Source organism: Pyrgilauda ruficollis, unplaced genomic scaffold (assembly GCF_017590135.1).
Source record: "Pyrgilauda ruficollis isolate IOZ18807 unplaced genomic scaffold, ASM1759013v1 scaffold28, whole genome shotgun sequence".
Lineage (NCBI taxonomy): Eukaryota > Metazoa > Chordata > Aves > Passeriformes > Passeridae > Pyrgilauda > Pyrgilauda ruficollis.
The window spans coordinates 899,368-927,160 of NW_024524155.1; the positions used below are offsets into that span (position 1 = coordinate 899,368).

A 27,793-nucleotide genomic window follows, 5' to 3' on the forward strand; every position below is an offset into this window, starting at 1 on the left:
CAGGATGGGTGTCATTCATTTATGGAAATTTTGCTTTCTCCATGTGTTTAACATGTGGCCTAATCCCTATTAACTACTGACCAGTTGATCTTGATCTTAAGAAAGAGTTTTAATTTAATTTGTTTCCCTTGTTTTTGATGACTAGTCTCTAAGCTGTTCACAAATGTGTATTTATTTTCAGATTACCCCAATTATTATCCTCATTTTACAGCGGAAAAGAGAAGAACAGAGAAGTGCAGTGATTTTGTGCTCAGTTTAAGATTCCTAATTTGCCAGGGTACTTACCATTATGTAATTTTTTAGATATTCAGAGCAGAGCTCCCACTGAGTCCTGCTGCAGCTGTGAGTACTCAGCTCTTTTCCAAACCAGACCCTAGAGTCTCAAGTCAGGTATCCATACAACTGGGAACATGCAATTAGTGACTGTAGTGCAAAATTTGGTGTAAGAACTTACTGATGTTGTACAAGAGATATGTGGCACAAGCAGGCAGGGATGCACCCTGTTCTACAGACTGACACTCAATAACTTAAATTAAGATGGTGTTCAATGTTTTCCCAGACCCCTGAAATTCATTCAAAATACACCATTCCCTCTGAAACAAATGATTAAGGGGCTGAGCATCTCTCTTGACACAGTCCTGACTTATCTTGAGCAGCCTGAATAAAGCTGACACAGCCTCTATGGGAAAAGAGTACGGCTTCCTCTATTGCCAGGGCATGGGTGTGAAAGGGGAAAAGAAGCCCAGATAACTTCAGCTCTGGCACTTGCTAGCTTTGCATATTTGCTTTGGCAGCTCACAGACTTCTCTTAAGAGAGTGTTTGTAGGTAATTTCCTAGGTTCTTAATGAAGCAAAATGGAAAAACAAAACTCCTATTATGTGGCATCATATTAACACCTCTATGCCTCACGCTATTGGGGTTGACTCTTACCTTCTCCATATGGACTCCTGCCCTCTGAGTTAACAGGGTAATTTGTAGTAATAATGAGCTGCCAGCCTCTCTGTGGAACAAAGGACACCTTCCTAGGGGCTGAGACCAGAGCAGCATCATGACCCAGGGTTCTCATAATCCATTTTCTGCCCTGCAATGACCAGTGAATGGGTCTAAATGAGTCTAAAAAAAATTTCCTCCTCTAGCTCTGTCTTACTCCCCTCTAACCATCTCTGTCTCCCATCCCTGTTCCTTCCTCATATCTGGGTAGTTGGTTCAGCCACTGCTGTTCCTGTCTCCAGCCAGTCTCAATTGCCAATTCTTTTTGTCAGCCTCTTAACTGAAGGTGCTGGTTTCTCCCATATGGATTTTAAGTCCCAATTCCCTGGGTCTCCACACCCATCTTTCCACCTCCTGGATTCTTCTTCTTCTTAGCTCCAGGTTTCTGACCATGTGTGAACTTGCAAAGCCTTACCCCTGTTTCCTTGTCCCTTTTGATACCTGATCTGTATTTCTCTCTCATCATCCTCCTCTACTTTAGTCCTCCTGCAGCCACAGAGTCCCCCAAGAAGTGCTGAAGTAAATTACCTTCCACTGGGATAAAACCACCTGTCATCATCTAGCATGTCTCCCCTCCTTACTACAGGTAAGTACTACTACTTACTTTTTTTTTTTTTAATTACATCCCTTCAGGATGTCCACTTACACTTCTACTATAAATAATTGAGACATTTTTCATCCTTATAGCTATGCTGCTCTTTCTGGAAGCAGTCTGTCAGATTAATGTGACTCAGCCCTATAGAAGCCAGCAATCAGTTTTTCAGGGAACATAATTTTCTCTGGCTGAATAAATGCCTATGTATGTAGTGTTGACACTGATGCTGTGATTCAGTGTTGTGTAGCTTTTCACCAGGATTTCAGCAGGGGTCTGCAATAGAGGCCTGAGAGGTGGGGTCACTGCCTGGATTTCTTTTTGAGCTCTAAAGAATGCAAGGCTCTGTTAAGCCAAGCACTGATGGAAATAAACCGAAATAAGGGTATGGGGAGAAATTACATGCTGCTGTTTATGGGGTTCAGCTTTTAAAAGTAATGTGTTAATGTCTGGGTACAACAAAAAACTTTTATCTTCAACACAAGTGGTAAGTAAATATGTATATATTATATATTTATGTATATATCTGTACAAAGACACTGATACAGAAACAGAGACAGCCCATACTATGGGCCTTATGCTTCATTATCTCCATGTTTTAAAGTTTAGCCCATCAATCCTTGAAATCAGGGGAAGATTTACACTTAACTGAGGAACACCTTGGTCACACCTTCATGTCAGTCTTTGGGTTTGGTCTGTACTGAGCAATGGACAGGGTGAAGTATTGGGCGGGAGGAAAATTTCATCTCGCCTGTGTAGTTTTCCTATCACAAGCACAAGGAAAGCATGGTGGTATAATAATCCTCTGGTTTAAAATGGTACCTTGTGTGTGGCTCCTATCCTTCTTGTGCATGTACATTCATAAATAAAGTCAAATATTAAAAAAAAAAAAGCTGACTAGTTAACAAGGTAATTAGTCAACCAAATGTTCCAGAACTGTCATAAGGAGAAAGAAATGGTGATCTCAAGTTACTTCAGCTCACCATCAAGATCAGCTCGGAGTGTGAGTACAGAGCTAAACTATTGCATGTGCTGCACATATGAAAATGGAGATGGAAAGTGATGAGCTCTTTATATGCCCCTTTCCAAATAAATTTGGAGAAGAGCTTAGGTGGTTAAGCAGGTCCCAAATGGTTTCTGCTGCTGAAATAGTCTATTGATGCTTTATTTTTCCCTTTAGATTTTCCACTACATTAAATATTTTAAACTACCAAATATTTCTTTCTAAAGGGAAATGGAATGAAAAGATGTCTTACATGATTTATTACAAATTCGGAGGGAAATACTCCCCTTGTAAATAGCTCTACAAAAAATAGCATCATCAATTTAAATGTTGACATGCTTAATATTAAAGGGTCATAACGTACCAAAGGTCTTTAAGGAGAACTTCCCATCCAAAGGAATTTATTTCAGTGGAAATTGATTGAAGTAGGGCTTCTGCTTTCTGGTAGTTGATGTCTCTCTGAGCCTAATTTTGTGCAACTTGCACCTAAATCTCTAGTGCAACTTGCACCTAAATCTTATTTTTTGTGGATCAGATTATTTCCCTCCCTGTTTCACCCTGCAGGCTCCCACCCCACAGCCACCCTCACACTGCAGGCACCTGGGCTGAAGCCTCACCACGTGTGTGCTGATGTTTGGGGACACAGGGGTGCCACAGCACATAAGGGCTGACACTGGAAGTCAGAGCCCTGACAGGAATTTAAGTGGCGCTTACCTTGTTCTCAGCACACATTATTCCTCCTCAGGGGTTATAACAGTGCTTGCAAGTGAGCTCAAACTCAAACCAAATCATCTTATCAGTCACCTACAGCACAGCCTTCCAAAAGGCTTCCAAAGGTTTGCCCTCACAGCCCAGTTTTCCTTTGGCAGCTCACACAGTCAGTGAATGCCAGCTCTTCCAGAGGTGACTGTGATTTCTGGCCACCTCCACACCCAGGCCAATCCAGCAGCCTCGCCAAAGGGACAGAGCAATGTGCGTTCTCCAAGTGGCAGGGTGTTCAATATTTAACACATCAAACCCTGTAGAGCAGCTCTTATCATAAGCACAGGCTGGATTTCCACTGAAAAAAACCCTCCACACTATTTTGAGTTTTATATTCTATTTATATATTTGTGATTTTAAGGTTCGTGTGTATTTAGGGATTTTTTTACTATTAAACTCAGTGTTCTGGAAAGAAATCCAACTTAATTTAGAGAAAATACTCAGCCTGTTTTCTGTCTTTCTGTTATTATTCAATATGAAAAGGATATTGTAAGTGCATATTCCACTGAATATGTGGTTTGGCAGCGAGCGGCTATTCAGCTGCCCTGCTTCTGCCTCAGAGTTTATTCAGGTCATAAACGAGACATATAAGCATTTGAGTTAAGATTTATAGTTACATTAACTGTATCAGAAGCTTTTTGTACTTAATATAAAACACACTGCAGGAGCTCAACATTGCTTTATTCCACAATACACTCAATATTAGACATTACCTGCTGTAATTACTGACATTAATAGCCTCAGGAATAATGGAAAGTGAGTTAAACACCAGTGTGGTAGATGTAAATGGGACTTTATAGTACGAGCCATTTGGAAATATTGTATGAGTCATTAAATTTGTACTTAATATTTCTTCATTTAGTAATTAAGCAATAACCCAGCAAAACAATGTCCTCACTTTAACACATAGGTCAGATTTTGTTACAAAATCAGAAAAGTGGTTGCCAAGGATTTAATTTAAATCCTATGAAAGATTCAACCCAGTCCTGACACAGCAAAAAAAATTGAACCTCTTGCAGACAATTTTTGGGAGAAAGTGGGGACCAGGGATTGTACAGCCCCCTCCAACACTTTGGAGAGACTCATGCAAGGCTTTAACAGCATTGCATAGGCTAATTTTCTCCTGGAAAGGAGGCTGAAGTCACCAGCAGCTTAGGCAGGAAATCTAATGTGTATGTCTTCAAGCCACCCCATATTTGCTGATTTGGACATGTTATTTTTACCCAAGCTTCCTCAAATTTTAATTTTATAAGTAATCTATTTTAGAAACTCCCACTTCCTTCATTGCTTGTTCATTTGCAAATAGATGTCCATTCCAAGCCTTTGCATGGAAGCAGCCCATTGCTGCTTCACAAAAGCCTTGAAAGACTGTGAAAGTACAAGAGTGGGGTTTCTTAAGCAAATAATATTTCCAGAAAGAAGATGATGTCTGAAATGTTGAAGATGATGTCTGAAATGTTTAAGATGATGAATATAGTTGTAGTGCATATTTTTCTCTACAGTCTTCTGCATCTGTGTATTGATTAAGCTAACATCCATGTGCACATAATAAACATATTAACATTCAGATGATCCTTTTTTAGCTTGATGCTAATAATATGCTAAGGCGAACAAAGAAGAAAATAGAACCCATATTTACCTATAACCCTGGCCTACTGAGATCCCAAGGCTTTTATGTTAATAATAAAAACACCAATAAATCCTCATCTCTTTGCTTTTTAAGCCTGACAGATAGTCTTTGAAGCACTATTGCATTTATTTCTTCCAACCAGATGTGCAATTTATGTTTTATTTGAAAGCAAACCTTAGCATTATAGAAGACACTTGTGCTAAAGTAATAACACAAATATATTTTCCATCACTGGGTACAACCTTCTCAGGAAAGTCCCCACTCCCCCTGCCATATTCCAGTGCCTTGCTGATATTCTTGGAACAGCTTGTATGATACTGGTTATTCACATCATTCCTTTCACAGAGATCTCAATGGAGTCTGTCTGAAAACAGAAATAATACAGTAGATTTAAGCAGGGAGACATCTAAGCCCCCAGCCTGCATTTGCAAGCAACACACTGTAAGGGGAATGTTTAAATGCTAGTTTTGAAAAAAACCTGCAATTTATTTCCTTAAAAAGTACTCCAAGAATCACATGTGTGACTTCTTCTAATTTTGCAAGAAACCTAATGCCTTTGTGTACACTGGAAATATGCAAATGGGATATATTTATTTTTTTGTTTTCTTACATTTTTATGTAAGACCCTCTCATACAGTACAGAAATGAAAAGTAAACACTTAGGGATTTTGAACAACTCACCTATGGTGGTTCCTATAACAGAAAAGAATGCAGAATAACACTGGTGGGTAACTCACTGGCCCTTCCAGGCCTCTTATGGCTGGTGAAGGTGACCCAGCAAGGGCTCCTGATGCTGATGTCTATTGGTCCCCCCGCTAGACTCACACAGTTCCAGCTCACACAAGTAAATGCCCCTTAACCATCACTGGGAATCTCTCACAGCAGAATTTCCCTCCACTCTCTGAATGGCGTAGCAGATGCCTTGAGGCTCTTGGACATTGGAAGCCGTGTGCCCTGCCAGGTTAGAGATACTGACTGCTGTACTTGCTGCATGTGGTACTGCCACCCATCTGTCATGAGCCTTCAGGAGTTTACTGGCTGGGAAAAGTGATTAGCATTGCCTGGGAAAAAATTCTCATCAGAAGTGGGAAGGAGTTATAGACCTTTACCCCTGCACCTGGAAGGAGACATGTAGCATTACTCACCTCAGAGGGACACGGCAGTCCAAGAGGTAGAACAGGAGGCTGAGCTGCGCCTGTCTTCTCTGTGGATGTGCCCACATGGACTTTTGGGTTTCCTGAAGGAACATGGTGGTAACAGTAAGGTAAATGCCCTTCCAAAGGCAGTCCCCCTCATTATTTATTCTTCATTTCCCCTGTGTTTTCTAACCTGGAGTAGGGTTAGTCTGTGCCACTTTCAGTACCTTTGATTTACTTACCCTAGGGATGAACTGTGGAACTCAAGTGATAAGTCATCCTCCCACTCTTGACTCCCCATAATGTTATTATTGATAATTGTTTCTACTGCAGAGAATAATTAGGTAGGATCATGCCCAGTTGTGCTCACAGTTGTACCCAATATAGAGGAAGACATAGCAGCATTTCACAAAATACTACGATGCTACATATGGTGTGTACGTGATGTGGTAATTAGAGTTACTGTCCTCTTGGTGGCAGAATGAAGTCTATAAAAATAGCATACTGAGAAACCAAAGGATCACAGTAATTTGTGTTAATTTTACCTTCTGATCTATTTGAAAAGCATTTATTACAAAGATAAATGGCAGTAGCAGAAATGCTGCCCTGGGAGCAGTTCGGATGTACACTAATTGCAAACAGCTCTGCACATTCATTACACATCGTATGGCTCCTCCTAGTGAAACCCAGCAGAAACAGCTGGGGACTGATTTTCCTCCCTTCCACATCCTGAACTGCAGTTACTTAACGGATAGAGCAGCAGGGGGGTGCTGGGACATTGTGGGAGGGGGTAAGGGAGTACTATTGAATTATTTCCAGTTTTGCTTCATAAAGAAAATTCTGCTTTCAGATGCCTGTGTTTGGCTGCTGCTGGCTTCTGTGGCTTCTTTGCTTGTATGTGTTTGCCAGCTACCAACTGGACTTTCATAAATCACATAACTGTCTCAAGGAACTTTAGAGTGAAAGCATAAGCTGTGAGACTTTGAGCTTACAAGACAGTTGTCATCTGTTATACAGTATAAATCCTCTTTCATACTTTTTGGTAGTTCCTACCCTCCCTGGAACACACAGCAGGTGAATGGTAAGGCAAAACTTGGCCCTACAGCTTCTAAAATATTGCACTTTACATCCATACAGAGATAATAAATCTTTTATCTGAGTTACTTGATTTATTTATCATTATATTTGGGTATTTCATTTGGGTAGTAAATATAATTTTTGCAGTTCTACTAGTTTTACTGTAATGATAACTTCAGGTTTTAGTAATAAATATGTCAAAAGCAAAAATTGATAATAAGGTCACAGTGAAACAAGAATCTTCATTGTCAATTATGTTAAAATGGAAGGAAGCAAGCAAAGGATTTAGTAGAAATATTAAGAATTCATACCATAAAATTTCTGAAACTTTTTGTCTGGAAAATTTTTAAATCTTGAGTTAATTACAGGAGATGAAAAGAGTTTCACCTCTGAAAGGAGGTGATTAATGTAAGCTTTAAAATGTTCCTCCAAATTCTGTAGGAGGTATTTTCCTACAATGTATTTGTAGGGGAAAAAAATCATCCTCCAAGGCACATCCTTAGTAAGCTTCCTCATGGTTTGCTCAATCCTCTTTTATGTGCTATGCTTGGTTCCATCAGGTACTTGGGAGCATGGAAAAGGAGATATTTGGGATGGAAAGGTGCTGCAGTTTACAAGAAAATGGGCAGAATTCCTTACACACAGGATACTGTTTTTAGCAAAATTTACTCCTGTCCTGAAGCTGGGAGAAGCCTCTGTGACTAGCTCTCTCCTGTATCCTAAATCTGACAGCATATCTTTCCACAGCTAGTAAGCTGGAAACTACAAAAATATCAAAAAGGCTGCAGGTACAATGCTCATGCAGTAAGAACCTAAAGTCAATGTCACTCCCACTGGGAGGGAATAGTTTGCAGGAGCACAGAGATCAGGACTAGACCAACCATCTATTAATGTTTCAGGAACAGATCCTGAAGCAATTGATAAATTAAAACTTGGGCTAGACCTGGGTTGACCCTGAGGACTTCCCTGCATCCTTGTCTGACTTTGAGTCTCATCACTGCTATTCCACTGTATTACCTGTGATGGATGCAAAGCTCCAGTTGGTGAACAGTTGTTCTTCCCTTACAAATAGATATAAATCTGTTTTGGAAATCCTACTGGTTATTTCTCGACTTTCTTGAAATTACTCTCTAAACACAGCTGCCTCACAGTCATGGTAAACATTCTTCACAAAGGCCAGTTTGCTCTACAGGCCCCAAGGAATGTGACAGCTTGATACCTGGATAAGCCTGGGCTCAGTTTCTGTTTCTACAGAAAAGCTGGAGTCTCCAGTGGATGTTGGTAAACAAACCCTGGAGCCATTACTTGATAGGGATCATAAGCTGTTACTCAGCACCTTGCAATATGGAGTTGGATGTGACCTAAATGAAAGAGAATAAAAAGTCAGAAAAGTATTTCAGAAAGACCTGAGATGAGCCATTGCACACAGAGCAGGCTGGTACTGAGGTGCTGTGCCCATTTACTCAGCTGTTAACCCACGGCCTGACTTGATCACCATGCACCAGGCTGAAGTACACACACAAGTATTGTAGCTGCTGGTAGGCACAAAACCTCTTTCTCAATGTCCGTACATGTCCAGATTTAAGTGTGGGAACAGAAGGAAGGGTAATAGGGAGAGTGGGAGAGATTGTAATCCACCCCTGTTGTCAAATATAGGGACTTCTTGTCTAAAAGATGAAGTCGTTTTAGTCTTTGGTCTCTGAAAGTATGGCTAGGTAGATTCATGTTAGAAACACCATGCACAAAAGTCAGTACTGATATTCATTGGATAAGTATATTTAAAACTGTTTAGTTCTCCATTGCATTGAAGGTTTTATGTCTTCCCAGGAGTTCAATACTAGCATGGATATTTTATAGCTCAAGGTCTTAAAGCAAACACCACCTGGTAAAATTCAAACTCTTGAGGAGCCATATCTCTCTGAACTTGCTGCTGCTGGGAGCTCCTGTTTGTTATTGTGGTGGGAAGGCCATGTAGGGAGTGTTGGAAAGGATGCAGATAAAAAGCTATTGTTGCTGTTGTAGGACCAATTCCATCTCCCTGACCAAGACCGAGTTAAATTTACTGATGAATAAGATACTACTTGCTCTGGCACATGATGGTACAATTAAGCCCAGAAAGAACATACTTGGAAACCTGGGCTTGACTGTGCTAGTGTTGGGCACCATGCAAGATATGCCAGGCATGCCAGAGCCAGGCAGTTCCTACACTCCCTTGGCAGTGCAGGGAAGGCTGCCTTCTGCCACAGCTGGGCACAGCAGATCTCCTTGGTGGCTTTAACACACTAGTTTGTCTGAGAGGGCTTCTTCTTTCCATGCACTGTGATCAACTTGAAGGGATCAGTGCAAAGGTTTTCAGGTTTGCATCTTTGCAGGGAGACAAATATGACCTGAAGAAAGAACAGAAAAAACCAGAGATTTCTTAAGTGCTTCATGAGGTGACTCACTGGGTCTCAGGAAGGACTACAGGACTTCCATAGTATTGAAGTGCTGGTAAAGTGAAAATGGGCTTGAAGGACAGAGGCTAGCATTAGCAAAGAAGCTCTTGTTTGGTTGCAAGTGATCTCGTTCAAGTGCAATAATGATACCAGAGAAAGAGGGAAATCAGAAAGTTAAAACTATAATGCAGGAACTGGCAGAGGGAAGAATGAAAAAAGAGAAACCTGCTGTCAGTGAGAGCTAGCCTGCTCCTTGGGAGTGTATCGATCTTGTTTCCTTTAGTCTTGTGTTACAGCAAATAAGGGAATCATCACCACCACTATCAACACAGTATTTGCCTTCTTTCAAGCAGATGGCACCATACACCAGACGAATAAGGCTTGAATCTGTCTCTAACAACTTACTAGTTATCCTCAAATATTGTGCGGTTGACTCCAGCATACAAGAGAGATATAAATAATGCCCTCAGCCCAGTATTACCTCCACAGCCAGAGGGGAGATAGGACAGGAATCAGTGAGAAAGAACCCTCTGGTATATGAATACTCTCTGCATTACAATGCCTGCAGCCTTGCCATGACCCAGCAGAAAGCCACAGTCTCATTCTCTGTCACTGCAATGTCCCATCCCAAATGATGCAGATTAATTTAATCATACAGAGGCCTGAAATACTTTCCAAGGGAGAAAAAACAGTTTCTGTCAGTGAAAAGAAAGTGGAAAATTCCCAGCACAGTTAAACTCAGAGAATTTCCTCCACCCCAGCTATTCACCAAGCAAGGGTTATTCCAACCACAGCTCAGAGCAATCTGAGAGCAGCTGCTGAGATGCTTCTCAATTTTAAATGTGAAGTTGCACTTTAAGAGGATGGCTGGCAGACAGAAGGGGAACGCTAGAGCTGTGGCTACGGGAGCTGTAGGGATCTGGTGCTGCTGCAGCCACCTCTAGACAATGGGATCACCCTTTGTCCCCGCTCTGGGCGGGACCCAGAGGCTGCCTGGTGGGCCAAAGGCTTGCAGCATCATGGTTTGGATGGGGCAGGAGCACTGATCGCAATACAAAGCCTGGAGAAGGCGCTTCCATTACCTGTTTCCTTCTCCCCTAGGAGTGCTTTCCCAAGACCTGTAAAAAAACCCCACGGCAGCTGTGGGGGGGTCACACCTCTACTCTGGGACTGCCGGGGGGCATCGAGGTCCGACCCGTTTTGGAGGGTGGTGGCTGCTCCCAGAGAGACCTCTGATAAACAGGATGGGACAAGTATTGCTACAAATCATTAATCACTCCTAATATCAGCCTAGTAAGAGAATAAAACTAAATTTCTCTAAGGAACAAAGACGTACATACATTCCTTTCCTGCAAATTCAGACAGCCCCGAGGACTGCCGGTGCGGGCAGAGCCATTTCTCTCCCAGACTGCGTTTTCCTACCGTGCAGTGTGTAGAAATATTCTAGAAGCACAACAGCCTCTCCAGTCATGCAACACCTTGGCAAACCGGCGGAGAGAGTTGCCCCTGCAGCCGGCGGGGGCCGCGCCCGCCCCGGTGCGGAGCTGGGAGGGCTCCCCCAGCCGGGCCCGGCAGCGCCCCCCACTCCTGCACGGACTGCAGGCTCTTGCCGGGAGAAGTGTCACTCTCCAGACTCAAGAAAACATATTCCTGTCTCCCTCTCTGTCCACATTATCGTACCCCCACCCCTTTCCCACCCGCCTCAAAAATTCAAGGAGAGATGGAAAAAACAGGCAGAAGCGCCTGCGTTTGCTGTTTGCCTCTGACGCCAGAAGGGATTTAGGAATATTACCAGCAACTTGTTTAAGGAGTCCAAAAGCCCACCAAGAGCAAAATAAACGAGCAGGAAAAAACACGTTGAATTTAAGCGCACAGTCGGGGAGCATCAGTTCGGGAGTCGGGGCAAAGACTGCTCTGGTTGTTCCGGCAAATTTCCCGGGAAAGGAACCACATCGGGCTCTCAGAAAAACATCCCGGTTCGTGTAAAACACAACTAATGCTGGAAACACACACACACACACACATACACGTGTGTTTATACACACAACTCTCTCTTTATTATTTCTATACGCCCTATTTATGGATAGTGCAATGGGAAAGGGCTGTCGCACACCGGTCTCCTTACCGCCTTATCGGGAAAGGAAGCGAGGACATTTCTCGGCCCGGAGGCTCTCTCTGCTCCCCGGCAGCCGGGGCTAGGCGTCTCCTCTCCCCCGGAGCCGAGCTACGCAAGGCAGAACGGTCCCGACGCCTCACCCCCGCTGCTCCTCTCTTTCCGAGGAGTGCTCCAGCTGGAGCGGAGGGATGGGGTGCGCAACGTGAGGCTATCCTTTCACAGCTTTCCTTTCAAAAAGCTGGCTTCTCCGATGTGATAAAACCCCGAGAGATCGCGGATTTTACCCCGTTCACAGCCGATTTTGCTTCACTGCGTCCCCTTGCTCCGGGTGTGGGTTGCAAAAAGCAGGACTGCTTCCCGCGGGTCTGGCAGAAGGGAAATAGCCGCTGTGAAAGCGGGGTACAAGGGACACGCTCACGCCGTTTTCATGTGGTCGCCTTGAGCTGGCGTCGGGCGCGTGTCACCGGGGGAGGTTGGAAAACGATGTTCTTGCGGGAAGAGCCCGTGCTGTCCTTCAGTGTCACGGCGGGAGTCCGACTTCACCACACAGCCGGGCCCTTGGAGCAAGCGCCATTCATTCCCTGCGCTCGGCCTTTCCACGCCGATCCACAAGTACAGAGCCTGTAAATTCCTTTCCCCACTGTCAGTGAATTTGCACGTCCTAACACCTGTCCCTTAACCCAACGAGTGGGCACTTGCATGCATATAGTCAGATACATACACCTAAAGACGAAATTCCATGTGCACTTTTACATTCAAAGAAAATACAAATCGGGCAGTACTAGCACAAAAACTAAATCTGACTTTTAAAAAAAAGCATTCCTGAAAGACAAACTAAAAATAATTTTTATCATTTCAATTACATATTCCCAATGTAATTCTATCCCTTTCTCCTTTTTTTTTTTTTTTCTCCGAAGAGAATGTTCAGATTTGTTTGCAAATGAGAAACTGTATTTTATGCATGTAGGCATAGAAATACTGAAGGTAATAGGCAGAGAAATTTTAAACTTGAAGAAAATATCCATAATTTTTTAAAAGAAAGTTGTACTGTTATTAACATAGGAAGCTGGTCTTGATAGCATTTTTTGTACTTTCTGTGTTGGTGTAACAGTGCAAATACAAAATAATTGTAAATTTGCAACACCAATACATTAATAATTCAACTGCAGTTATTTTCTTATTTTAAATTAATTTTTCGAGTCACAATATTGCACTTATTTGGGCTTGCAACTATATTTAGCAGGATTGGGATCTATAAGACATAAAATATTTTATTTTGATAGTCACAATTCACTAGTGGAAGGTATAGATCAAAAACTACAAGGTAGAAAGGGTACTTTATTCAAATCATATTGAAGCCCCCACCTTCATCCCAAATTATGTGCATACAAAGAACAAAAAAACCCTTCAAATGTGCAGAACAACTGGAAGTTGTTTGTTTTTTTCCCCCTAAGTGACATTTTATCTTACTATAAGTGGAGGGTGTTTGTATACATGTGAAGAGGGAGATAGAAACCATGTGGCTCATACCATGATATCCAGAGACTTAAGAGGCTGTTCACAGAACTCTGGATGAAGTAAGAGAGATGTCGGACAAAGATCTGCATGTTTTGACAATGCAGCTGAGATGAATTTCCCAAACTGCTGAGAGGTTGCTGAGTTCATAGATATGGTAACTAATCAATGAATCTGCACTCAAGTCCCACCTCGGTCACTCCGTGCTGTCCCTGCGGAGTGACCGGCAGCAGCTCTTTGCAGATAAGGGTCACTCGTCTGGGTTAGGCCGTGGTTCCAGGTCTCGATCTGGGAAGCCAAAAGAAAATCCGTAGATGTCGCACAGACCTGGAGGGGGAGCTTCCAGCTTAGCCTTCTGCCGAGGACACTTGTGATACCCCTGATGTAGGGTCAGCATCGACCTCTGCCATGGAGAGAAGCCCTGGTCCAGGGCTGTGGAAAGTCGCCATGCAGCATCTCCAGCAGATCTGCATGGGGTCCTTCACAGCAGTTATTCTTGGACCTCTTGCCAGCAAACTTTCTCTGGAGGCATTAGCATCACCCTTTTCTTCATCGCATACATCTCCTACAAGCATTTTGGTCACAAGTGTACAGCTCTCCTCCAAGCAGCAGGAAAAAGCCACATTTTCCATAGCCCTTATGTTTCCCTCCTCTGTTGCTGAACACTTTCTGCCTTATTAGGTGCTCAGAGATGAACTAAAACGCCCGAACACAAATGCCCCACACGGGGATATTTCAAATCTCATCCCCGGTAAGGAGGAAAATTGTCAAGAGAAACACTAGTAAAACCTAGGGCACTGGTGGGGGCAGGTGGTCAGCAGCAGGGCCGGTGACATGGTCGCTGTGCCAGGGCCAAGTCGAAGACCCTGGGATCTCCCGATGGAGTCTGAACCGCAGCTACGAGCGAGCAGCCCCCGTGGAGCGTGGGGACGCCCATAGCTGCCGAGGCTCTGCTTCGGTGCTCAGCACAGTGCTGTACGCAGCAAAATCCCCTCACCATCTTCCCTCCGGCTTCACGGCTGAAAGCAATCCCAGAGCAGTGTGTGTGGATCGGCTTCTTGCACACCGGGTGAAAGAATCCTTTTCGGGACAACACACGGACCGTAAAGGTCGTATCCGGCTCTCCTGCCTGGGAATTCCCTCCATCGGGACTCAGTTGCCAGAAGCAGGGAGCTTCTGCAGCCCAGGCCCTGGTCCTGCTGCGTCTTCTTCCTGGGCGGTAGCCGGGATTTGGGTTTGGAACAGCTGCAGGAGGGGACAAGAGATGGACCAGACGTCCCGGGTTGCTGGCTGCGGGCCGCCCCTCTTCCTCATCCTCCGGGCTGCACTCGTCCCTCGGGGCTGGATGGGGGTGCCGGCAGGGAGATACCCTTGTGGGACACCGACAGCCTCTGGGACAAGGACATCAGCGTGTGCAGGAAAAGGGGTATGCGGGCAGAGTCAGAGCACGGCGGGGAAACCGAAATGCCCCTCAGCAGAGCGACTGGCGCCGCATTGTCCCTGGGTTACTCGTTATCGCTGCATTTGGCAGAAAACTCACGGAGAAGTCGCTCTGAAATGTCATTTTCTGACTCTGCCAGAATCCCGAGGGGAAAAAAATCCTCCGCGCCGAAGGGAATCTGCCCTTGCCTGAAGGCGAGTCCCGTTTAGGCAGGCAGTGGCGAAGGGCAACAATCTTCTCATCTTCTCGCAAAAGCGTTCTTCTCCAGAGGAAAAAAACCCCACAAAAACAAAAACCACAAAAACCCCCATATATATATATATGGGGGGGGGTATTAATATTTATTAATATCCTCTTCGTATACACTGCAGCTGCAGGAGAGAACCGTTTTGCAAACGACACCTGGGCAGCGAAAAGCGGTCCCCTTGCCCTGCTAGCGCGGGCGCGGCGGCTGCTCGGCGGCCGCGGGCTGTTGTGGCTCGTCCTGCCGGACCCCCCGCCCCCGGGCTGTGCCGCCGAGGGGCTTCTGGCGGAGGAGCGGCGGTGCGGGCTGCTGGGGATTACTGCAACATTGCACTTGCGTGGTTTGCAGCAGTGGTGGTGGGATAACACTTTCATTTCCACGCGTGGGGTAACCGGGCAGAGCTCGACCCTGGATCCACCGTGTAAAAAAACAGGAGTGGAAGAAACTTTCGTTTACTTTATGAAACTCCGCAACTGAGAGTGAATTCCGCGCCCGGTTACATCTTGGCTATTTCACATCGCAAGTAATTTGTTTCCACGCGCATCAATAATGCGACACCTCTGGGGTCGACGCTGAGGCCCGTCGAGGACCCATGCAAGGCAGGAGGGGATGGGACAGGGAGTAAGAGCAGCTCGGCTCTCTTCTCTCTTGTCCTTTTGTTGTTGTTGTTGTGGGAATGTGTGGGGGGCGTTGTTCCCGTTTTATTATCTCAACGAAAAACTCTCAGGGTGGTAATGACCGAGTTTTCTACAGGCAGTAAAACATTAAAATGGCCACAAGCCTTTCAGCATAGACCAAAAAGTTAGTTTCTCTTCTCTTCTCTTCTCTTCTCTTCTCTTCTCTTCTCTTCTCTTCTCTCTCATTTCCTACTCTATCGAGGAAAAAAAAAAAAAAAAAACCAACCCAAACACCTCGGTGTTTTGAGACAATGTTTTGCAGGGGAAACCATGGTTTTGAAGGAAAACGCAGCCCTTTTTCGCCTAGAAGGACAGCTGTGTTCTGTGCACTGCTTGACACATGTTCCTACCTGCAGAAGGACCCACGTAGTCTAGGAGGTCCAGAGCAACAGGATGTCAACGAGCCTAATGCATAGGATGAAGGTATCCGTGTACACATTTTTGGATAAAGTGTTTTTGCACAAGCAAAGCTGTAGGAACTGAAAACCCTTAAAGATAAAGAATCCAGGAAAAGATGCACTTCCAAGCGTGGTCAGGAAGGATTGTCACCGGCCTTAGGTCCCAAAACCAAATATTTAGGGGATCGGGTTAACCGTGGGAAAGGATTAGTGGACACAGATTCAAACAAAAAAACTTCCTCCCCGGCAGAGCCAGCTTCGTGCCGGTGCTCGCCGTCCCTCTCCCCAGCCCCCCGAACCCCTTCGGCCTCGCTCCGTGGCACTTCACGGCCGCAGCGAAGGAGAAACTCCCTGGCAGCCAAGGCCTCCTCCACCACAGAGACGAGGGAGGGGATAATTGTTCTTCCACGGTAAGACATTCGTCATTATAAATCGTCAAGCGAAGTGTGCAGGGGAGGTCGCCAGAGGCGCGCTTGGCTTACAGCTGCGTTCGTAACAACACAGCCAGGAGATAAACCGGCATTGACTTAAGCCGCCGTGCAGGAGTTCCTAAGTTCCCCGTATCCTTAAGTGTGCTGGGCTCTGTCGGCGCAAACGGGAGCTGGGGGCCGGCAGCCCACGCTCTGCCTGGCCCCGTCCCCGGCACCGAGCGGGACATCCAGCGATCCCCGGAACGCTTCTTGGTGTAAGCAGACGGTGCTGCCCCTCACCTTTGCTGGCTGCGTCTCCCGGGTTCCCGCGGGAAGGGCTCCGTCACTCCCACTGCCGTGGTACAGAGGAGCGAACCTGCATCAGTCCGTGATCTCAAACGAAAGCCAAGAAAAAAAAACAATGCCTTTCGAAGTCAGACTTGCTGCTGTGCGTCCAGGAAGACAACAGAGCTACCAGGACTCTCAAACGTGGAATTCTGGTTACTTGAAAGTAGCTCGAAAATGCAATTATTCCTGTAGGTGGCACTGGTACTAGATGTTGTAGAATCGGAGGCAGAAAAGGAGAAAATTGCCTAGGAATTCCCAATTGGTTCCTATAATTTAAGGCAGAACAATAGTGTTATCTTTTTTTATTTACTCTAAATTCATGTAACATGTGACAAATGAAAACCCGATTTCTTTATTAGAACAAAATATGCTTTTAAAATCCAGCCCTCTATAGCTAAAAAACGAGAATTGTCTATTCCTCTATATGCCATTAAACAAATCCTAGTGCAAATAGAAATTAACTCAACACGGCTCATTCAAGTCAAATGCTTGCACCAGGAAAGCCCTAATGAGACACTGTCTGGTTTCCAGAAGGGTTGCTAAGTACGATTGGCGGCAAAGTTATTAAATCTGTCCAAGCAGCTAACACATCATTAAGACACCCCACCTAACCCTCCCGACCTCGATCTGAATATTCAAGGGAGAGTGAAAGGGATATGACAGTGGCATCGAAGCCACAGCCCAGATGGAGCTCCCCAAGCCGGTGAGAGGAACTGGGACAGCCCCGGGTCTCGGCAGTGGCGGGAGGTGCGGAGGCGTTTGCCGGGGAAACTTTGTCCTCGGGGACGTCCTTAGCCCCCGGCCTTTCTCCCGGTTTAGCACTACTGTGCATTTATTTCACCTGTTCACACGCCTCCAGCGTGTTCCAGTGAAGTGCACGCACATGCCCTCACTGCAGAGGGTCTGTACGGACCCGAGACGGCGGGCTCAATCCCGACAGTGTAACCGGGCCTGTCGGTCTTCCCCTGAGAATGGGTCAAATGCCCGTAGTCACTCTCCACGGGTTGTCTGAGTTTCTACAGACCCTGCCCTTCTCTCACCAGGCCGGGGGACGGCTCCCCGCGGTGTCCTAGGGACTGAGAGCCCCGGCCGGGCCAGGGAACCAGCCGGGAACCAGCCGGCTCCGAGTGACGGGAGAAGCTGCTCGAGAACGAGCGGGGGAATCCGGCCCAACCCCTGACACAGCCCGACACCGAGTGGGCATTTCTGACCACTGAAGCTGAGCTTCCCTGCTTCTGCACGCCAGGGAGGAGAGCTTTGCAAGAGGTTGTGTCCTTATCCCAAAAGCAGGGCACCTGAAATCCTTGTGTCTCGATTTCTTGCTATGTTTCGTTTTCTTCAGATTTTGGGTCTGTGACAACCGAAGTGACTCCAAGACCCGATTGTATTTTGCCCATCATTACTTCATAAATATGCAGGAAATGTACAGACATAGCTCGTTTGTATCTGATGAAACTTTGTTAAACAAAATTTAATCCTGTTATATTTCCATTCTCCGCCTTGTCCCTGACGTTAAAATAATTTCTTAAAATTGAAATCACGCACTCTCACACAACACAGCTCCCTCTCTACCTGCCAGCTTGTGTGAGCTTCGGTGTTGTTGCGTGTATTTCCATGCATGTTTGAGTACTACGTTAATTAAATTAGGGTAAAAATACCCTCCCCTCCGGAATCACAAGTAAATGAACGCGGGCAGTTTATGCAAACACAAATATATAAGCTGGTGTTTTTTAGCGAGCTAAAATAAGGTAGCAGGCTGTAACAAGAAACGCAACATCCACCATTGACGGATCAGCAACTTGTGCCAGGATCATTCTCAAAAGGCCCTTCTCCTCCGAAGAGGGGAAAAACGGAAAACAAGGCCAGCCCCTGCAGAAGGGCGGGGGCCGGGGGTCGCCAAGGGATTCGGGAGCTGTTGGGGGGCAGGGGTCCCTATCTATCTGCAGCAGTCCCTATCTATCTGCAGCCGCCCGCCGGCTGGAAAGGACGTCTCCCTGTGAAAATCCCCCTTCTCTTTCACACAAGCCTTTGCCGGTGCATGTGCTCTTGTCCCAGGCTACGAGGGGGGGAGGGGGGGGGGGGGGTGGGTCAGCACACCTGAGAGCTGGGGGTCAGGTCGGGTGTTTTCAGGCTGGCAGGCTCGGAGGGGAGCGTGGGCAGCGAGGCCCCGCAGCCTCTCCCTCCGCCTGCTAAGGCACGCTGCCCTTGCTAACTTACTGCGCTCAGCTATTTTGTGGCATAAGGAAATGCACATGGCAGCCAGTGATGCGTGGAGGCCCCTTCATCCTGCGTTTGGCTCCTCGCAGAAAACGGGAACGATCCCTGGAGATTCCATGGGATTTTATACACTCACGTGTAGAACTAGCTCTGTGCAAAACGAAAACCCCGTTCCAAAGCTCCGTGGGTCTCATCTCTCTCAATTTCACACAGCACCTTCCCTACGGGATGGGTCACCTCCGGACAAAACTCGAGGTTCTCGCTGGGTTGTTGCTACCCTTCCACCTGCCTCTGCCCGCTTTTCCCTACCTGCCCTTCAGAGGCGTCCAAAATCTCCTCCGGCACCCACGCCGGGTTATCCCCTCACCCCTGCTCCGGTTCCAAGGAGTTCTTTGCCCACCAAACAGTCTGCATCGCTTCCGGGGGAGGATTTCGCGGCTTTGAGCCGCATGGCAGGAGCTAGGGGCGGGGAAGACAAGGCAGCTGCGACAGTCCCTCCGGCCGCCCTGCCACGTCCGCCCCTCAGACCTTCCCCACGCCGCCTCGGGAAATGCGGCCACCCGACTACATACACGGCCGGGGGAACTGTGTCCTTCGGGAAGGATCAGGGGGCCTTCTGCTTACACAATACCTTACCATGTGGGCATCCTTCTGCCTTAATAGCCCCTCAGTAGCCCACTCCCCTCGAGGAAGGTGAGGAGGTTATCTTCCTTCCTCCCTTAAAAAAAAAAAAAATCAATAAAAATCGGCAGCTTCAAAGGGGGGGGGGGGGTGGTTTGTGCCGCATTGGATTTGTCTGGCTTCTTCTTACAAGGGGAGAGAGGAGGCATCTGGGGAGCAGAGCGAGGCACAGAAAGGCCTCATGACGGCGGCTCTAAGAGGAAGGAGTAGGACACGCCGAGGTGAGCGCAGCGGCGCAACCGAGCCCTGCCGGAGCGGTGGAAAACCACAGCGTCGGGCTCTGCTCAGCTGCGGGAGGTTGGGCACTGTCTGGAGGCCTGCCCGGTCCAGGAAAGCGCCGGAGAAGGCCTTCATGGGCCGGGGCAGCCAGGACCGCCGCCTCGCCGGTACCGGCCGCGCACCGAGGCTGCTGCAGCCGTACACGCGATTTGCAGCAGGCAACTCACGGCGAGTCTGTTTTGTGGAGGAGAAAGGGCGAGGGAGCAGAGTTTGAGGGAAGGAGAGGAAGGGGAGCGCCTCTGGCTCCCCTGTGCGACGCAGCAGTGTCGGGAGAAGGCAGACAAGGGCAGCGCCTCCAGAGAGACACCAGCTGCCGGTGCCAGCGGCTCCGGCCGCGCCGTGCGTGACGGCACCGCTCAGGCACTCTCCCGGCACGGAGGGAAAGGAATGGAAGGGCAAGCCCGGCTCCTGTCTGCCCCTGGCTCGAATCTCTTACAGCTTCCCCCCGCGTTTTGCTTTGTCAGGCCGGGGGACCCTGCAGTGAGGGCGCGGGTGCGTGCCGGGGCAGCCGCCGGCTCCTCAGGGCGAGCCCCCTGCCCGGGCACGCGTGCCCTTCCCCGGTTAGAAAACCCTGACCCCGCTCCCCCCGCCCTCCCCTCTCTGCCGCCTTTCCCCTCCGATTCTACAATGATTTCCTACCTGAAAAAAAATAATCTTTTTGCCAGGCAGGTCAGAAGCGATCAACAGCCTGTTGTATATTATGTTTTCATATTCGTCTCGTCTCCCCCTGCCCTCTACCGACTCACTGTAGATCTGACCTTTGGTATTTCAGCCCACACTCAGCAGTTGAATGGAAACAAGTTGAGCACGTTCACTTCTGATAAACATTATCCTTAAACCACTAGAGACCCGAGCAGAGTAAACGAGCTTTTCCGACAGGACCACATCAGGAACACACATTGAGAAAGGGAAAGAAACAAAATATCCAGGAGATCAGAGGCGGGCTCGAGGGTGGAGGGGTGGGAGAGGGAAGGAGGGGGAACAGACAGGTTGGAGGACACGGCGGAGGGGGGAGAGAAGGACCCAACTGTGAATACAATAGACACAGATGGGAAGAGAAGCTGCCCGGGCAGCGTGGGAGAGCAGCGCAGGGTCACGCCCGAGCATCCCAGCAACCCTGAGGGAGCTTTAGAGACGCCGAGCGGGTCCAGGAGCGGCGGGGTCGGGCTTCCACCACCCGTGCGACCGGAGATGCTCCCCGGCCACACGCCACTGGACCGGACTAAAGCAACGGGAGTCCCGCGTGTACAGGGTGGCCGGGGCGGCGTGCAGTCCAGGCCCTGCCGGGCTGGGGAGACGCGCTGTAGGGCGAACAGCCTGGTCGGGGATCCCGACAAGAAACTCCGCTTCCACAAGAAATACCCCGTTAAAGCGGATCGGAAGTTTTACGGATTTCCACCCCCTTTCATTGTTTAATTACAGAAATAACTTAATTAAGGCTGGAGCCGTGTCCCACTAGTTCAATTCCTTCTGCCTTAAAAATAGCCAAAGGAGGTCAGTTCACAATTCAGAAAGGAGTTCTGGCTTCAGCAAACGCCTGCTAGTACTGTTGCCTGCGCAAAATGCCAGCGCTTTCGGACAGTGGCATTTGCGCGGCTGTGAAGAGTGCTCCCCTTATCAGAGATAATTCTACCCAGGTTGAACAAGCACCACAATTTACAGGTGCGATATTCTGAAAGGGCAACTCGTATTTTTGAAGCAACAACAAAACTGCCATAGAAAAGTTCCTGTTGTGGTGGTTTGGTTTTGTTAGTTTTTTTTTTTTTTGGTTTGGTTTTCTTGACAGTTTTTTGGTAGTGTATTTTTTGTTGTCGTTGTTTGTTTGCTTGTTTGTTTTTTTTTAATCCCTGTGGAGAAAACAAGTATCCGCCGATATTTCGATCAAATGGAAGTACCTGCAAAAGAGCCTTCTTTTCACCACAAAACGTTTACAACATGCCGCTAATTTCTGGGAGATCTGCAACATCTTATTTCTTCACAGTTAGGAATGTTCATTGCGATATATGCAGGATCCGAAATGTCGCTCAATTTTTTTCTTCTCTTACATTTATATTAAATAATATCTTAATATCTTACATTTCAATTAAAATAATATCGAGACAATGTTTATACACACCAGCGACGTAAATTTTGTGCTTTACTTGGTGATATTTTGTGCATTAGGATCACCGCCTTATTTACAGAGTCTGTACCTTTGAGACTCTATTAAAAAAAAACCCCAAACTATAAAGGGCAAAGAAGAACCTCAGGAAAATAACAAAGAAAAAAAAATCCCAAACCCAAGACAAATCCTTAGCTGGAGATGAGAGCCCATGATCTCTGTGTGCAACACGATGTAACCTAGGGCATAAGACGCACGCACACAAGATCAGCTCAGGATCCGTACATCGCCAAACCAAACATTTCCACATACACGCCGTGACCCACACATTCTTTAATTCCTACCAGTTTTGTCTGTTTTTCTTTTGATTGCTAATATGTATCAGTGCCTTTTATAAAGCTGAAGTCAGCTGCGAGGCATTGACATTTTACGGTTAAGCGTTGTGCAGTATTAGTGTGGGGATGAAAACAAACCCGGGGCCGGTCTGCGCTGGGCAGCGAGCGCCAGCATCCCGGTGCCGGTGTGCGGTGACCGGAGAACACAGCATCCCAGTGCCAGGCGCTGCAAGCCCCGTCCCGTCTCCTCCCAAGGCAAGGGAAATTGCAGCTCGTTTCCTGACCGGTTGGTGATTTTCACCAAAAATGACGCAACTCGCATCGCTCACGGTCTTCTCGTACACCGCCCGCGAAACATTCGTTAGCGAAAAGGTGCTTTATTATAACGAAGCGATCAAACCCACGAAGAACATCTCTCGCGGTCAGCAAACTCAGCGCGGGCAACCCGTGTGTGTGTCAAGACATGGCTCTGCTTCATTCGGGGAAAGGGGGAACCACTCTGCCAGGCTCGAAGCCCCCTCTCCGGTTGCTTAGTCCGGGAAAAGGGCCAGAAAGGGCGGTGCTGCGCTGCCCGCCGACCGTGCCCCGGCCCCGCGGAGCCGCCTGCCCAGGCCCCGGCCCCCGCCGGCCGAGCGGTGCCCTGCCACAGCGCCGGCCCCGATCGGCACAGCCCCGACGCCGGCGGCGCTTCCCGCGCAACTCACCGCCGCAGGTGCGGAGCCGCCGTCCCGGCGCGGCGGGCCCAGGTGCCGAGCGCGGAGCGGAGCGGAGCGGAGCGGAAGGGCCGCCGCCGCCGCCGCGCTGTCCGTCATCTCCCCTGGCCACTGGGAGGGCGGCTGGGCCGTGGGGCCGCCCCAGGGGCGGGCTCGGGGGGGCGGTGGGCCACGGGCCCGGCCCAGCCCGGCCCTGCCCACGCTGCCCTGAGGTTGAAATGCAGAAGTCAAGGCTCTCTTGTCGGGATGTAGATTTCCTTGTAGTTCTTTTCTTCCTCACGCTACTGTTCCCTCCTCAGCGGAGATCAGAGAGGCTCGGGGCCAGTGCGGCCAGGAGCGCAGGAGGCCGGGAGTCGCTTCCCGGGCATAGGGATCCGTTGGGATTTAGGGCCGGCCTCGAGGTGTCCCGCTCAGAGGAATGGGTAAGTGGCCGGGAGCCGCAGGAGGGTTCAAGTGCTGTCAGGAGAGGGGGAGCACCCGTGCGCAGTCATCTGCCACCGCCGCGGCTCCCTTATTGACTTTGCTCGTGTTCCTACAAGTTGTGAGAACATGTTGAGGGTCAGGAGCAGGGGAGAGAGAGAGAGCTAATGACTAGTCGGCTTGTTTTTAGTGTTATTAGGCGAGTGCGAGGCAGTATTGCAGCCGAGCGGATGGCTGGAGCCCGTGACACGTTGTATATTATTCCTGACACCGATCGTAGCAGTTAACATTTTAACACGCTTGTTTTACAGCCCAGTGTAATCGTGCTGTTAAGCGAAAGGCGCTAACAGCACCAGGAACGGTCTTTAAAAAGTTAGTCCCGACTCAGAAGCACCGCGCTGCCCTCGTCTTTCCCAAGATGTAAAAGAATTTCCACAACTACTTTTTCCTTCCTCCCCCTCCCCCACGTCTTAGAAGATGTTTTTCTTTTCTTTTTGTTTTCTTCGCGTTCCTTTTTCCTGTGGCAATAAAACTGACTTGTCTGTTGGGGCGATCTCATTTTTCATCTCTGGAATGTGCTTATTTTTTTGGAATATGCTTGATGCACGGTCCGGAGAGCTCGCTCGGACATTTGTTGCCACGGATTTTCTTTCTTTCTGTCTTTTTTTTTTTTTTTTTTTAAATTTTTTTTTTAAACTCTCACTTCTCTTCCTCCCTCCCCTTTGCCTCCTTCAGTCTCGGGGGCATTCCGCTAATACAAAGAAGCGTGCGTGGAGTGACCGGGGCAGGGGGGTCCCTGTCTGTGACATCTGTCTGTGATGAGGAGCAGTTCAGACGCCCCCTTCTGTGCCGTCCGCCGTGTCCGACGGCTGTGTTTGTGCATTTGCTTGCAGAACCTGCCTTCGGGGAAGTGAACCAGCTCGGGGGGGTGTTTGTCAACGGGAGACCCCTGCCCAATGCCATCAGGCTGCGGATTGTGGAACTGGCGCAACTGGGTATCAGGCCGTGTGACATCAGCCGGCAGCTCCGCGTTTCCCACGGCTGTGTCAGCAAAATCCTGGCTCGCTACAACGAGACTGGCTCCATCCTACCGGGGGCTATCGGCGGCAGCAAGCCTCGGGTCACCACTCCCACGGTGGTAAAACATATCCGGACCTACAAACAAAGGGACCCGGGCATCTTCGCCTGGGAGATCCGGGATCGCCTGCTGGCCGATGGCGTGTGTGACAAGTACAACGTGCCGTCGGTCAGCTCCATCAGCCGCATCCTCCGCAACAAAATCGGGAACCTGTCTCAGCAGAGTCACTACGAGTCTTACAAGCAGCACCAGCCGCCCCCACAGCCTGCTCTGTCCTACAACCACATCTACCCCTACCCCAGCCCCATCGCTGCTGCAGGAGCCAAGGTGTCCACCCCTCCCGGGGTGCCGGCGATCCCCAGCACCATGGCCATGCCCAGGACGTGGCCGTCCTCTCACTCGGTGACGGACATCCTGGGGATCCGCTCCATCACAGACCAAGGTGAGAAATAGGGGGGAACCGGGGCCACAAAGGCATCCAAGCAGGGCCGGAGGGGTTCGGTCCCCTGCTCCTGGGTTCTCTCCTCTCCGAGGGTCGGAAGGTGGTTTCGTGATTGATTCGGGAAACCCCTGGCGTTTTCCCCGGCACGGGCAGGGCACTGAGCTTACTGGAGGATGCGTCTCGGAGCGGGGGAAGAGCGAAGGGCCTGGGTGGGCTGCAGGCGGACCAGCAAGCAGGACCCATCGGCCGTCACCTCCGCCTCTCTGACCCGGGAGGTGGGGATCTTCGCCGGAGGGGACGGCCCGGGGTGGGGCGGCACCAGGGCGCACTCGGTCCCGGTCCCGGTCCTGGTCCCGACCGGGGCTCGCTGCCGCGCTCCGGTCACGGGCGCTGCCTTGGCGTTTACCGAGAAGTCAATTTTCTGTAGTTTTCGCAATCAGGCCAAATTTGCCTCGGCAGGAAGTTCAAATGTCATCTAATTGCTTTCATTCTGATGGTGTATTTTCATCCGAAGCGGTGGTCTAGGAAAACCAAAGGCCCAAGATTTGCCTCTTTTATCCCTTTCACATTTTTTCGGTTCCTCCGCCTGGAAACTGCGTCGCGTCTCCCAGCCGCTCGCTAGCAAGGGACATTTTTTCCATTTCGCTCTCTGCCAGTGAGCTAACAGTGAAAGCGTTACTCAAAGTGTCACTGAAAACAACAGTCCAAAATAACCTTTGCCTACAGCGATTTCTGAGTCCCTTTCTTCTCTCAGTAGTGGAGAGGTGGGAGCTGTGATCTGTTTTCGCTGCCTTTTTAACAGCAACAATCCAGTTCTACCAGCATTTCACATGCAAAATGATCCTTTCGGCATTGCAGGTTTAATTTCTTCTTATTTAATCAGAAAGATGATATGTTTTTCAAGCAACACATACGCATGCACAAGTATGGTTTTTTATATGTATACATGCAGAAAATGTAAGTTTGTTCTTCTTTGCCCTTCACGATATAAACTTTATCCTAGTCCTCACAGGCACAAACAAATGTGCTTGTTTCTGAGTCGACTTTAGCAAATACACACCTGGCAATCTCTGAGGCAATCTAGAGGGAGTGTTGGCAATGAACATTAAAAAGAATGAGAGCATTACATTCACATGAGAAATTTAGGGTTTGGGTTTATTTTGTTTTGTTATGGTTTTTATATTTTTAGTGTTTTCCCCCCTTTTTTAATACATACATATATATATATATATATTTTTTTTTTTTTTTTTTTTTTTTTTTGTGAGTTCCTCCTTTATTAACACCACATTGGCAGGCAGGCCTCTAACGGTGCTGCCGGGTGCCTCGGTATCTGTCTTGTCTCCCTCAGCCCCCGTAGCGACACACATCTTTCTGCAGTGTGAAATCTCCCCCCTCCCCTTCCCGTCAGAGGGCCGGGGCTGCGGAGTGGCCGATGCCGCAGATGGGGGCTGCTCGCCCTTGATTTATAGGGTAAACTGACCTTGCTGACACGGAAAGGAAGCCCCTATTCATGGGAAAGTGTGAGATCAGCAGAAAAGGGCGCTCGCCGAGGGAGCTCAATTTCTTAAGACAACTTCAGATTTGTGCCTTTCCCCAGCACGGCGAGGGGCCGAGCGAGGTGGTGTCGCAGGAAAGCCCCCTCCCACGGCCGCTCCGATGCGGCCGGGCGCGGGGCAGGGCTCCCCCTACTCCTCCCCTGGCTCCCCGGTGCGGGAATTTGGCCGTTCGAGGAATTTGTCCGCCAGCAAAACATGCCGGTATGCCCATGCCGCGGCTGATAGGCATGTAAATAATAGGACTGTTACTTTTCCTCCCCGTTTTCTTATCTTCCGCCTTTTATTTCCCTATTAAAAAAATTTCTTTACTTTTATGTTTCATTTTCTTTTTCTCCCAAAAAGTGTTTGGAGCCTAGCTCATCTGCAGGCGTGTCAGGTCTGTTTGTATCACGGGGTATCGTTTCTCCTCTGACTCACAAATACACACACGGCGGTTCCCGTAAATACCCCTTAGGAGATCCTGGGGGATAAATGCCGTGAGGCAGCTCCGTCCCGCCAGTGCGGAGACGTGGGGACGAACGAGCCAGCCACCTCTGGGCTGGGTTGCTGATCTCTGTCACAGGTTTCAGGAGGGAGCTGGCTCCCTTCTGCCCACGAAATCACCGTCTCAAGGAGCTTCCGGGAGCTTCAGCGAGGTGTGGCGGGCGAGGGACCGGTTTCCCCTTAGCTCTGCCCCATAGACTGCCTTCCATGGGGAGAGGAGCCGTCTCCATCCCGAAGCAAAGCCATCTCCATCTCCGAATGTCAGACTCTGCCTCTAACTCCCTCTCTCCCGCTCCTTTGTTTTCCAGCAGTGAATGACACTTCGCCTTACCCCAGCCCCAAGGTGGAGGAATGGAGCAGCTTGGGCCGAAACAGCTTCCACCCGCCGACCCAGCACGCCGTGAACGGGTTGGAGAAGAGCTCCCTTGAGCAGGAGGCCAAGTACAGCCAGGTAAAGAGAGAGGCGGGGGGCGGGCAGTGATGCACAGGGCTTCGGAGCTCGGCTCGGGCTACCGTCCTCGGTTTGGAACCGGTACCGGACTTTCTTCGGTTTTGGTTTGCAAAGACGGGCGGGAAAAAGCCTGGTTCTCTTCGCTCCTGTCTCCGCTTCCTCCCCCGGCCTGGCGGCCGCGGCGCCCAGCACCCCCATCCCGCTTTGCTGCCGGCGGGCGGAGAGAGGGCTGGCGGGGGGCAGCGATAGCCCCCGGGCCCGG

At 48.8% G+C, this 27,793-nt stretch overlaps 1 protein-coding gene across 1 annotated transcript in view; it reads left to right on the forward strand.

Annotated features, from left to right (window-relative positions):
* The first annotated feature begins 22,851 nt into the window (after positions 1 to 22,851).
* PAX9 (paired box 9) overlaps positions 22,852 to 27,793 on the forward strand; it is an 18,931-nt gene continuing 13,989 nt past the window's right edge. The window contains exons 1-5 of the mRNA XM_041471810.1: positions 22,852 to 23,100; positions 23,401 to 23,523; positions 23,838 to 23,893; positions 24,257 to 25,041; positions 27,389 to 27,531. Of these exons, the coding sequence (XP_041327744.1) occupies positions 22,852 to 23,100; positions 23,401 to 23,523; positions 23,838 to 23,893; positions 24,257 to 25,041; positions 27,389 to 27,531 (1,356 nt within the window). The remainder of the gene's footprint in view (positions 23,101 to 23,400; positions 23,524 to 23,837; positions 23,894 to 24,256; positions 25,042 to 27,388; positions 27,532 to 27,793) is intronic.